The sequence below is a fragment of the Lipophrys pholis genome (genome assembly GCF_963383615.2).
Source record: "Lipophrys pholis genome assembly, chromosome: 23".
NCBI classification, from domain to species: domain Eukaryota; kingdom Metazoa; phylum Chordata; class Actinopteri; order Blenniiformes; family Blenniidae; genus Lipophrys; species Lipophrys pholis.
Window position 1 is genome coordinate 5,733,662 of NC_137645.1, and position 11,530 is coordinate 5,745,191.

Consider the following 11,530-nt stretch of genomic DNA (forward strand, 5'->3'; position numbering starts at 1 on the left):
GAACCTCTGCTACATCCACCTCCCAAAGAATGTCTTCGGATATCGGCTTTGGGGGGGAAAATACAACAACAAAAAAGAAAAAAGGGCATCGTCGTTGTTGATTGTCACACCCACCTCGGCCAGTTCGATATATATAATAACCACTGTGGCTCAAGAGCAATTCTTGGTTTACATGTAAATGGACTTTTAAGGAAAAAAAAAGTTATTTTTTGTTTGTTGTTTGTCTCTATTGATGAAAAAAAATGTTATCTTTCTTTGGGACCTACGCTTTGGACATTTCATCTCTGACATCTATAAAATATATTTCTGAAAAACACCCTTTGTGTTCAGCTGTTTGTTTTTATCGGGTTAAAAAGGTCAGGATTTGCAGAGTCGCCTCTTTTTCTGAGTTTAATCAATGGAAGTGATCCACTCAAGCTTTATCTCCTCACTCAGTTTGTATCCAACAGTCAATGGAGTCCTGCAGCCAAGTCACACTGTTTCTGTTTCATCCACCACACAGAGCAGCAAGTGACACGTGAGGACAGGACCTGAGGACACGAGGGAGCAGATGACTCCTCTGAGTGGAAAATCTAATCATCTAACACAATCACAAACCTAAACACTCTATTATTCTACTAGCGGTCCTATATTTATCCTGAAAATGCTCACAAACCATTTTTTGCCCCTCAAACTTTTATTTAGAAGAACACTTCTTTTTTTTTACATTTTGAAGTAAATTAGATATTTACTTTTGGCTGTTTTAATCTGTTCAAATGCAAGCTTTTTTTGTAATTTTGTAATTTATTAATCTATTGAAGAAAATTACTGAAAGCCAATTATGTTTACTATTTAAGAAAAAAACATAATAATTATTCTAATAGTGTTTATATTATTAGTATTATTATGATAGTTTTATTTAATGCAGTGAGGATTTGGTGAGTATTTCGCTTTTATATATTTTTAATAATTATAATCTTTGGAAATATGTTATCATTGAAAATTAAAAGTTACTGTGTCCACTGGGATGGTTGTATTTATTCTAACTCAGGAGAATATTATAAATGATAGTTTTATTTTCATAATTATTTTCAAAAAAGTATTATAAATGTATTTTTACGGATTAAAATAGATTTTAGATAATAAAGTCTGTTATTTCCAGAAAATGTATTAAGAGAAAGTTTTTTTCTTGAGAAAAATAAAAGTGAGAGTAAAGAGTGCAGTCTGGGAGTGTGTGATTGGTGGGCGGGTTCCCCCACCCCCCTCACAGACTCCCGCTGGCGCTGGTAGTTCCTCCGTCCCTTCCAACAGAGTGATGCCCGGCCTGCTGCACTGATCCCCGTCTGCGCTCCCTCTCTGACCCGGGGACCCCCTTCTCTTCTGCGGCTCATCTCTTCTCCTCCCTCCGAGCGGACATGCCGAACATCGTGCTCTTCAGCGGGAGCTCGCACCACGACCTGTCCCAGAAAGTGGCGGACCGGCTGGGGCTGGATCTGGGCAAAGTGATCACCAAGAAGTTCAGCAACCAGGAGACATGGTAGGGTGGCTCCCGGAGAGAGGGAGCGGGAGAGCGGGGTGCCTGCACCCGTTCGCCCCGTGCGAAGCAGTTAGCCTCGAGCTAACTTGAAGCTAACAATAGTTTACTATTCAGCGGGCGACAGTACACGTGACCAGCTAGCCACATGTAAACACACCAGCTAATAGCAATGCTCCTATTATCGGACAGCCACCCCCGGCGCACTTTAACCCCACTAAGCCCCACTGTTTTCTCTCGATACGATCACAATTTCATGTTTTCTGCCTTTAAAACTAAACTGAGCTACACAGCGGAGTGTGCGTGTGTGGAGTTATGCAATATTTAGTTCGTTGCGTGCCCATGCTAACTCGGCTAACTCATGTGGTGCGCGAGCACGCAGGAATCACATTCTGTTCTAACGTTGCTAACTTTCCATCTTTTCCTCCTCATGTCTGACTAAAGCCGTTAATAATGGAGAGCAAGTATCTATTTTGGGTAAAAGTTTGAGCAAAATATGCTTCTACTTTCGAAGTGTGAACTGGTTGTTGGGGGTTACTGAATTCACCGTAACACCTGGCTAAATAGGCAATAATCCTCGAGGTTTATCCCCTTAAAAACGTTGACATTGTCCATTTCGAACACATATCCTCTTATTTAAGCTCTTAGATCTTTTTTTCTAGCCGTGTTGCGTGTTTTGGAATATAAGTTTAACGGCAAGTCTGTGGAGACGCAATGTCCGATAACGGAACCTGGATAGCATGCAGTCTTTGAACGCGGTTTTCCGTTAGCATGAGAAGCATGTGGTTCACTGAAACATCTGACAGGACGAGGGGGAGATTAAATTCTATGGCTGTCAGGAAGACTTAAAATGCTTCAGTGTGGCTTCGGGTGAGGTTAATTAACTCTAGGAATCACGTGCAATCAGTTTGGGAGCATTACTTGCATGTGAGCTTGTTTAACTTTGTTGTGGTGCGTTCACTGCTCCTGTTACAGAGTGGGATTTATTTTGCCTCCTTTGCAGATTTAAAGACTGCATGCATGTGTGGTTTAAATCCATCTGCAGCTGCATTAATGCACTTTGTGATCCGCATAGTGCACTCAGGATGGAAGCATTCACAATGTGCACGTGTTGTTTTGTTGTCATTCCTCTTTATCTGACTGTATTAAGCCTCAGAAACGCAGGGAAAGAAGCTCCGATTATCCTGCAGAATCGTTATCTCCAGGGGAGGCAGCTGTCTCGGGAAGGTGAGAGCTCCGTGTTGATAACGGCTCTGCTCATAGGTTGCACCAGGTGACTTGGCGAGGTCAAGGACCAGAGCAGAGTCCTGGGAACAGGACTTGCTTGTTTGTTTGTCTGTTTGTTTGTTTGTTTGTTTGTTTGTTTGTTTGTTTTGTGCAGGTAGAAATGTCCAAATAAAGGTTTTACCTACATTCGCTGGCCTTGTTTGCACAATAAACTCGGGATGTACTAGTTGGGGAACCTGATTTGTGACTTTTTAAGTGTCCGATTTCTCTAAAAAGAGAGAGTGAGACCTTGTGACTGTCTGTGGTCACATGACAGAGGCAGGGAGGACGTGGTCGTCCCCTCGGGAATGTCTCGCACACACACGCTGAACGTCTCGGGCAGGTTGTGTCTTTTTTTCTTTGTTTTTTTCCACCTCCACACATGAGACTTGGCCCAGACTTGTCTCGTTTGTGAGTCTTGGCCGAGTGGGTGACGAGTCACTGCTTAGTTCAATATCTGGCACTAAAGTATTACATACTGTCAGTGAACATGTAGCTCTTTTTATTCACGCTCAGAGTGTTTTAACTTGTGTTTTGCGTGCCCAGTGTGGAGATCGGGGAGAGCGTGCGAGGCGAGGACGTCTATATTGTGCAGAGCGGCTGCGGCGAAATCAACGACAACCTCATGGAGCTACTCATTATGATCAACGCCTGCAAGATCGCCTCCTCGTCCCGCGTCACCGCCGTCATCCCCTGCTTCCCATACGCCAGACAGGACAAGAAAGACAAGGTGGACGTCCTAATAGAGTAGCAACATGATTCGTACATTTGAGGACCTGTAAACATCCCTGGTATTTTGTCAACAAGATACATTTTGAGCTCACCCGGAGCGCCTGTGTTCATGTCCGTCCCAGAGTCGAGCGCCAATATCAGCCAAGCTGGTGGCCAACATGCTGTCTGTGGCGGGAGCCGATCACATCATTACGATGGACCTGCACGCCTCCCAGATCCAGGTCAGTCCTGCTGCTCTGTTGACCACACAACATTTTCAAGTGGAAAACCAAACCTTTTGTTGCATTTTGAGTGTTAAACAGCAGGGATGCTTGGAGGCAGTGAAAACGCAACATTTTGAGACCGCTTCATCTCGGCGTACACGGTGCGGAAACGCCACGTATGCATATGAGCACCCCGCCATAGTAAATGGTACTTCTGCACATGCTCAGTAGATGTACAATAAGAACAATGTTTCCTGGAGTCAGGACTCCCAGTCCATATTCTCCTGAGACTTTTATAGTTGACAGTCATCGGAATAACAATCCAACTTCGTCTGTCCATACGAATGTTCATGTACTCCACATTGTTAGTGTTTATAGCGTTGTGTTGTCTGCAGTATGTGTGTGTGGTTTCATTACAAAAACAAAGAAATGGCACCCACTCATGGCCTCACATGACTGACTCTAAAAGGCAAAACGTTCACCTGAAGTCGTGGAAACCGGGCCTTAGTCTGCGTTGATCTCTGAGTGCTCTATACGACTGCAGGCTCATAGTCACTAGGTCACGTGTATACACATGCACGCACGTACGTGCAGAACAGCAGACGCCTCAGACCTGTTTCCATTGATTATGAAACTTGTAGCTCAGGCTTGATAAACATTTTGATGTTCTTGAGTAAAAAGAGGCTCCACTTGTATTAAATTGTGTGACTTTCAGTTGAACATGTGTTCTCCGTTTTCTTTTTTCAGGGTTTTTTTGACATAGCTGTGGACAACCTGTACGCAGAGCCGGCTGTGCTGCAGTGGATCCGAGAAAACATTCCCGAGTGGAAAAACTGCATCATCGTGTCTCCCGATGCGGGCGGAGCCAAGAGGTGCGGGGACTTTTTAAAAGCTCCGAGTGTCACTCTGCTGTTAGGAACGGGGTGTTTCACGTTCTCTCCTCGCCCAGGGTGACGTCCATCGCGGACCGCCTCAACGTGGACTTCGCTCTGATCCACAAAGAGAGGAAGAAGGCCAACGAGGTGGACCGCATGGTGCTGGTGGGCGACGTCAAGGACCGCGTGGCCATCCTGGTGGATGACATGGCGGACACGTGCGGGACAATCTGCCACGCAGCCGACAAGTCAGCGCCGCCGTCGGCAAGACGACTTTCTGCTTCCAGACACGCAGAGTTTTGATCCGCTTCTCTTCTGCAGGCTGATCGACGCCGGAGCCGTGAAGGTCTACGCCATCCTCACACACGGCATCTTCTCCGGGCCGGCCATCTCGCGCATCAACAGCGCGCCGTTCGAGGCTGTAGTTGTGACCAACACCATCCCGCAGGAGGAGAAGATGAAGGCGTGTCCCAAAATACAGGTACCTGGCAATGTTTTAATGCTTTTAAAGTGAATCTCAAAATGGTAAAAACAGTGGAAATGTTGACAGTAAACTTTCTGTTTCACTAAATTCTAAACAGATAAACAGTTTTTTAATAAAAAAGCAGGGAAGAATGGAGAAAGCTAGTATATCTACAACAGCAGCAATAAAATGGCCAAAGTGAAAAAACCCAGAAAAATCAGAGGAGAAATCTAGTGAAATAATAAAAAATGGCCATTAAAGCTAAAAATGTAGTCCTTCATGAAGGCAAACCTCAAATGTTTGTTTTGCCACACAATTTTTACTTGGTTACATAAGGTTGCAGATTCCTGGCTTAGAAGAGGTGAATTGTTTGTTGTTTTAAAGAAAGAAAATGGTTCAAGATACAAAGGAAACTAAGTTGAAATGACCTAAGTGTTTGCATCTTCTAAAAATGCTAAAAACCACTCAAAGGAAAAACAAAATGACACAAAAGCGAGTGAAAGCATTAAAACCACCCCAAAAAAGAGGGGAAATGGATGAAAGGTTGGAAATGGCGACGCGGGCTGACTTCCTGTCTGTGCTGCAGGTCATCGACATCTCCATGATCCTGGCGGAGGCCATCAGGAGAACCCACAACGGCGAATCCGTGTCCTACCTCTTCAGCCACGTCCCACTGTGAAGGGGGCGGGGCTCCGTGGATGTGTGCGGGGCTCCGAGGCGGCACTCGTCACATCACTTCCTCCTCTTTTGTATTTATGAGTCTTTATTTCAACTTCTGCTCTCAACCACCCCCACCCTGACCTCTCACCCCACCTCTCACTGCTGCACGGATCCCGAGGGCAGATTCCAGTTGTCGCCCTCCTCCAAAAGGTCATGAAAATGATGTGAGCGATCTGTCGGCGAAACACCGGCGGAGTTTCACCGTTTGCCCGCAGCTGCTGAAAAGTGATTTTTTTTTTCTTTTTTTTTTTTTAACGTGTAACTCTTGGAGCTGTATCTTTGACAATAAAGATTTGACGATGGCTTCCACACTCTGCTGCAGGTCTCATTTCATCTTCATTTCATTCCTGCAAAATAAAAAGAGAAAATGGCTGAAATAGTTTCAACCAGGAAACGTATTAGTCAAACTCCTGCAAGGAATTTTGCCGTTAAGTTTGACAAAAAGTACTGAAACCTTGAATAGTTGGATATTCAAAAGTTTTGAGATTTAAATATTGCAGATATTTTGTTAGTAGTGAAAATATATGACTTTTATCAGCTTTCTTTTCCTCATTTCAGGTGCTAAACATGTCTTGTGGTTCCACACGAGTTTTATTTGCTAGAAAATAGAAAAAAAAACGTTTGGAATGAGTTTTCAAAGTAACAGTGGTAGTTTTAAGTCAATTAGCATCTTAGCTGCCAAATAGACAAAGACTTTGAACTGATAAACTTTTAAAAGAACCATAAACCGGAGAAGTAGAACTTCTGTTTTGTTACTCAAGCTTCATCTTTGGGTATCTAAATCTGAACATCTTGAGCTCAAACTGCAGTTAAATGATATTAAATTATTGCTTCTCGAGATTAAATGCATTTCCTTGAATAAAGCCGTGGGAGTGTGTGGACAGGAAGTGGAGAAGATGTGACGTGTGAAGCTGATATTAAAGGTCATGATAATGAAGGTTTTTGTTTTTTTCCCTGAGTGATTCCTGCAGTAAAAAGTTGCACCTGCAGAATGAGACCTAGAGACTTGAGGGCATTGACCACCAGGTGGCGCCCGTGGTACATGAATGTATGCAGCCACACGGGAGAAGAACAAGAAAACACGTTTTTAAAAAAAAACTCGAGTCAAAAAGTGCTTGGTTGGTCTGAACGTGGAGAAACAAACACGCGTTTTTTGATTAAAAAAAAAAACAAACAAAAAAAATAAAGGTATGTGTGCGCGTGCGTGCGTGCAGCGGGTGTGTGTGTGCAGGAGGATGGAGCTGCTGATGTCATATGTCATTAGCATATTCAGGACTATATGTGCAGCCTGCGCACAGTCGCGCCACCACTGCTGCGACGCACGGACCACGGATCTTCCAGCCTTCCACCAGCGCATCGGTAAGACCCCCCAACCACCACCTCACCCTCGACCACCACGACCCCTCGACAGCACACACCCTGATGCCTCACTGAGGAGACGCGCCGCCGAGCAGGACGCTTTTTTCCACGTCTTTCACTTCGTTCCGTGGCCGGATGCGCGCTGCGTCTTTGTCTGCGCGCACACACACACTCGTATACACACACACACACACACACGGCTTTGTTGCCTCACGCCCCCCTCCGTTATCACAACCATCTCCTCGATCCCTCAACGATTTATTTTTTCTCTGCGCGTGTTTTTGCGCGTTTTTCTGGATCCCCCATCAGGGCGGTGGTCCCTCCACAAGTGCGCGTCCATGTGGAAACTTAGAATCCTGTTTTCTTTCTTTTTCTACTTTCGATATTACGCACAGGCTGCTGCTTTCCTTTTTTTTTTTTTTTTTTTAACCACAGCATGGGAACTCTCTCTTTGTTATGTAAATGTCAGCGGCTGCATTGTGCGCGCACATGCCGCTGCTGCGCGCTGGATAACGGGAACAAAAGGAGGCGCGTCATGCGACTGCGCAATGACCGCATTAAAAAAAAAAAAAACAACCAAAGAAAAAAAAAAAAAACCCTGAAGTGATGAGAGGCTGAGACAACGCCCTGACCCTGCTTCTTCTCCTCTGCTTCTTCCTCAGACTCAACCTGACATCATGGCCGACAAGCCCGACATCTCCGAGGTCAACACGTTCGACAAGTCCAAGCTGAAGAAGACGGAGACGCAGGAGAAGAATCCCCTGCCCACCAAAGAGAGTGAGTGACGCAGACCACAGAGCACTCTTATGTGATCCATATCCTCACCCGTCCTCACCCTCTTCTTCTTCTTCTACAGCCATCGACCAGGAGAAGGCAGCCTCGTCGTGAAGCCTCCCCCCTCACCTCCTCTCCCACCATGCACTGTACACCCCCCCCTCCTCCTGCATTGCCTTGTTTTCACTCACTTCTTCTAGCTGTATAACTCTGTAACCCAAACATGAAGCCGCCACCACACCCGGCAGCGGACGCATGACGCCTGCGTGGGGGCAGCGGGCCCCCCTCCTGCTCCTCTGAGGAGGGAGGCGGAGGGTCCTGAAGGTGCTCGTCCACGTCTGAGGGGGGGCGCGGCCCGCCAACACCTCGCCTCTCCCGTGTGGCGAGGCGTCCAGCTTCTCCGTGTTTGTTTGGTTTTTGTTTTTTCTCTTAATTTTTTCGGAAAATGCACAACTTTGTTTGTACGCTGGCCAAAATGTAAACGCCCTCCCCCTCCACTCCCCCGTCCGAAGAAAGTTGATACTGTCGTCTGTCACAATGTTTTTTTGTTTGTTTTGTTTGTACGCGCGGATAAAGATGGATTCCACCTCGATCAGTGGGAGACACGAACGGACCTTAAACACGCTTAAATTGTTGGTGTCTGAGCGGTCCGTGGGCACAAGCTGGGGGAGTCGGTGTGTAGATCACAGTTCTTTGGAGATTTTTGTAAATTCCCAGCAGTCGTGTTATTCTGCCACAAAAACCATCACCACAAATGGGGAAAAAATGAAAGGAAAAAAAAAAAGCCGTGAAATGTTGTAATAAAAAACAATTTGTTACTAAAGGAGTGTCGGACTGGCTGCTTGTCACACACACACACAAACTCTCACATGCTTCGGGTTTTCGGCCACTGGCTTAAAAAGGGCAGGATCCAGGAAGTGGAGGAGCCTGGGGAGCAGTGCAGTGGCTGCTGGGACATCTCGCCCTGACCCAGAGAGCAGGGGACAGCCTCAGATTTACTAAATTAGCCACCGCCTACAAGGGCTTAATGGCATTAGCATGACATGGCTGTCATGTCCTAAAGCGGCGTGTTCAATCTCAGAGAGGTTCCGTCAGCACGGCTGCTTGCACCGTCCACATTTGATGGCTAAGCTAGCAGGCAGCGTGAGTGCTTGTGATGGAAAAAGGAACAAAAGTGCAGGTTTGGTGTCGGACTGCAGATCCTCCATGTTGCTGTAAGTGGATTGCTCTTAATGAGGCATTAATCTGCATGGAGGAGGGTGTGTGTGGAGGTTAGTGGGCTAGTGAGAAGGATTAACACCTTGGTGTGTGTGTGTGTGTGTGTGTGTGTGCCGGCCTGCAGAGAAAGTGAGGCGGGATCTTAAGGTGGGATGGGGGAGCCAGAGGGGAGGGTGTCCTGTCTGGTAACCCATGGCAACAGCAGCTGCTGAGTCACTGCCCCGGGTCTCGATGGAGAGCTATTCTCCTCATCCTCTCCACACATTTCACCGTCTGCCTCCCACAAGCCGCACCGCAGCGTCTGAACTGGGCGTCTGTGATTGATTGGTGGAAAGTGGGTGGAGGCTGCGGCTCCATCAGCATCGGCTGCTCTGCACTTTGTAGAAGCTAATGGACGGTTTGTTTTGATCCGACGGATGGAACTGGTGTTACGTCCGGAAGTGCTGGAAGTATCATCGTGGAGTTTACTGCAGACGCTAATGGCTCTGCATGACTGTGGTTGGGGGGTCACCTCCAGATCACACTGTTTTAACACTTCAACACGTTGGTACGCGATTAAGCAAGCATTGTCCCTCGTGGGTTTGCATAGTTGGACGACATCAGATCCCCCGGGGAAGCCTGATCAACACAAAGATACTTCCAAGCCAAGAACATTTTGTGCTTCTGTCAGATCTTTATGAATTCTGGCGGTCCCGCCTAACACTTTTCTTTAGTGTGGAAAATACACTCCAAGAAGTGTTGCGTTTGAATAATTCCACTTAAAGCAGGGTTGTTAGATTGGGGAGTTTTATACTGTAGCTTATTTTTTCTTTTAATAACAATCATTGGTGCAAGATAGTATCACTCAATACGGTTGGATATCTGGAGCCAAACCATTGTTTTTTTAATGACTCAAAAAGAAGTAAAAATGGTTTAAAAACAATTTGTTAAAACAAGTAAAATCACAGTAGAATCTGTGTAAGAGCTGCTTGGTTAGTATCAGCTAATATCAGTTAGAGGGAAATAGGACGAGCCAGGTAGTAATTATGGAAAAGTTTGCAGTTATTTCGAAGTTTCATGGCTTTAATTGCAGTTTTATTGTGATGGTTTGTTGTGTCAAAGTGTCAAGTGAACAATAAGTGTTGACTCTGGCTCCGGTACAAGACACAGAGCGTTATCTGTGCTGCAGACGATCTGCAGGTACTGCTTGATTCTCCTCCGAGCCCACTGACTGACTCAATTATCCATCACTCGCGGGCCGGGACAAACACCGTCCCTGATGTGGATCTCCATGGCAACCACCCACCCGGGAGCGCGACTCGCGATCGAAGCGAAATCGGCCGCCGCTCGCTCTCACCTGAGCGCTATCATCAGTAACATCCGCCGCGCGTGCAGTGATTACCGCTGCAGAGACACACAGCGAGCGGACGGCCCAGCAGGAAAAACATGTTTGTGTGATTGTGACGCTTTCCCGCCTGAGAAGGATCTCTGCAGACGGCCTTGTGGCGGATGATAAAAAACACAAACACAGACGGCACGAGTTCGCGGCACGTGGCTAACATGCAAGGCTGCTTCGTTCCTATGTAGCGTCTATTTGAAGCTTTCGCTAAAATATATGGGGATACAAATTATTTTTTTGTATTTTGATTTTATTGGCACAGCAGACTGTTTTGAAAAGGTTGAAAGGGTTTGATTAAAATTCTATAAACGACCTAAAATTGTCAAACTGAAATCTTCTAGAAAAACAGCTCAATGTAGCAACAATTACAAACCGCTAAATGCAGCTAAAAATAACCCAATTTCAAAAAATAAAAGTGCTTCAATTGCTAAAATTGTAAAAAAAAACAAAAAAAACAACAACAACAAACTACAGAATTTATACAAAGCTAAACAAGAAAAAAAATGCAAAAAAAAAAATCTAACTCGCTAAAAACATCGAGCGCTGCTGAAATAGCGAAAACAACCTAAACCAGCGCTAAATCCGATTAAAAAAAAAGCTAAAATGGACAAAACAACTTATTTAACATGTTAAAAAACAAACAGAAAAATTATTGAAATAAGCCAAAATAGCAATAACAACTATAACGATTTTATTTTGTAAAAATAGCTCCAAAAAAAGCACCAAATATTTGTATAAAAGAAAATACAGCTAAAATTAGATCAAACCTGAGACGAAGTAAACAAACACTGATTGACAACACCTGTGTTTAAATCTTTAATGTGCTTGGCTGAAAGACTTTGTGGCCGTGGTGTGAAGTCTGAGGAGTTTCTTCACAGTGACAGTTTATTTCTGCTCCATGCGACTCTCAGGGGAGGAAGAATGTTGCTCATGAGCGTTAATTACCCCGCTGGTCCCCGCGGACGTTTGCCTAATCACCGTGTTAAGAACAAGCCGTGTCGAGTCACGTCCTGATTTCATGAATCAGCA

The 11,530-nt window shown here is 45.4% G+C and overlaps 2 protein-coding genes across 5 annotated transcripts; both read left to right on the forward strand.

Moving 5' to 3' along the window:
* The first annotated feature begins 1,200 nt into the window (after positions 1 to 1,200).
* Positions 1,201 to 6,089, forward strand: LOC308127794 (ribose-phosphate pyrophosphokinase 2). 4 transcript variants are annotated; one of them, XM_080493115.1, is made up of 8 exons: positions 1,279 to 1,516; positions 2,664 to 2,740; positions 3,326 to 3,509; positions 3,634 to 3,732; positions 4,462 to 4,586; positions 4,664 to 4,837; positions 4,911 to 5,070; positions 5,639 to 6,086. In XM_080493115.1, exons 1-8 carry the CDS (start codon positions 1,514 to 1,516, stop codon positions 5,729 to 5,731), a joined length of 915 nt encoding a protein of 304 aa, XP_080349241.1. In that variant the 5' UTR covers positions 1,279 to 1,513; the 3' UTR covers positions 5,732 to 6,086. The 4 variants fall into 4 exon arrangements, with proteins under 4 accessions (XP_080349240.1, XP_080349241.1, XP_080349242.1 ...); XM_080493114.1 differs by lacking the exon at positions 2,664 to 2,740 and having other exon boundaries at positions 1,201 to 1,516; positions 5,639 to 6,089; XM_080493116.1 differs by lacking the exons at positions 1,279 to 1,516; positions 2,664 to 2,740 and adding an exon at positions 2,955 to 3,122 and having other exon boundaries at positions 5,639 to 6,089.
* An 815-nt stretch (positions 6,090 to 6,904) lies between these two features.
* Positions 6,905 to 8,728, forward strand: LOC308127746 (thymosin beta-11-like). The gene is made up of 3 exons (XM_080493019.1): positions 6,905 to 7,131; positions 7,794 to 7,908; positions 7,988 to 8,728. The coding sequence occupies exons 1-3, from the start codon at positions 7,027 to 7,029 to the stop codon at positions 8,017 to 8,019; spliced, it is 252 nt and encodes an 83-aa protein (XP_080349145.1). The 5' UTR covers positions 6,905 to 7,026; the 3' UTR covers positions 8,020 to 8,728.
* The last annotated feature ends 2,802 nt before the right edge of the window (positions 8,729 to 11,530 follow it).

Coding starts and splice junctions, on each gene's coding strand:
- LOC308127794 (XM_080493114.1), top strand. CDS start 1,395: ATGCCGAACATCGTGCTCTTCAGCGGGAGCTCGCACCACGACCTGTCC. Junction 3,510..3,633: donor GACAGGACAAGAAAGACAAG/GTGGACGTCCTA, acceptor TGTCCGTCCCAG/AGTCGAGCGCCAATATCAGC. Junction 5,071..5,638: donor AGGCGTGTCCCAAAATACAG/GTACCTGGCAAT, acceptor TCTGTGCTGCAG/GTCATCGACATCTCCATGAT.
- LOC308127746 (XM_080493019.1), top strand. CDS start 7,027: ATGTCATTAGCATATTCAGGACTATATGTGCAGCCTGCGCACAGTCGC. Junction 7,132..7,793: donor AGCCTTCCACCAGCGCATCG/GTAAGACCCCCC, acceptor CTTCTTCCTCAG/ACTCAACCTGACATCATGGC. Junction 7,909..7,987: donor TCCCCTGCCCACCAAAGAGA/GTGAGTGACGCA, acceptor CTTCTTCTACAG/CCATCGACCAGGAGAAGGCA.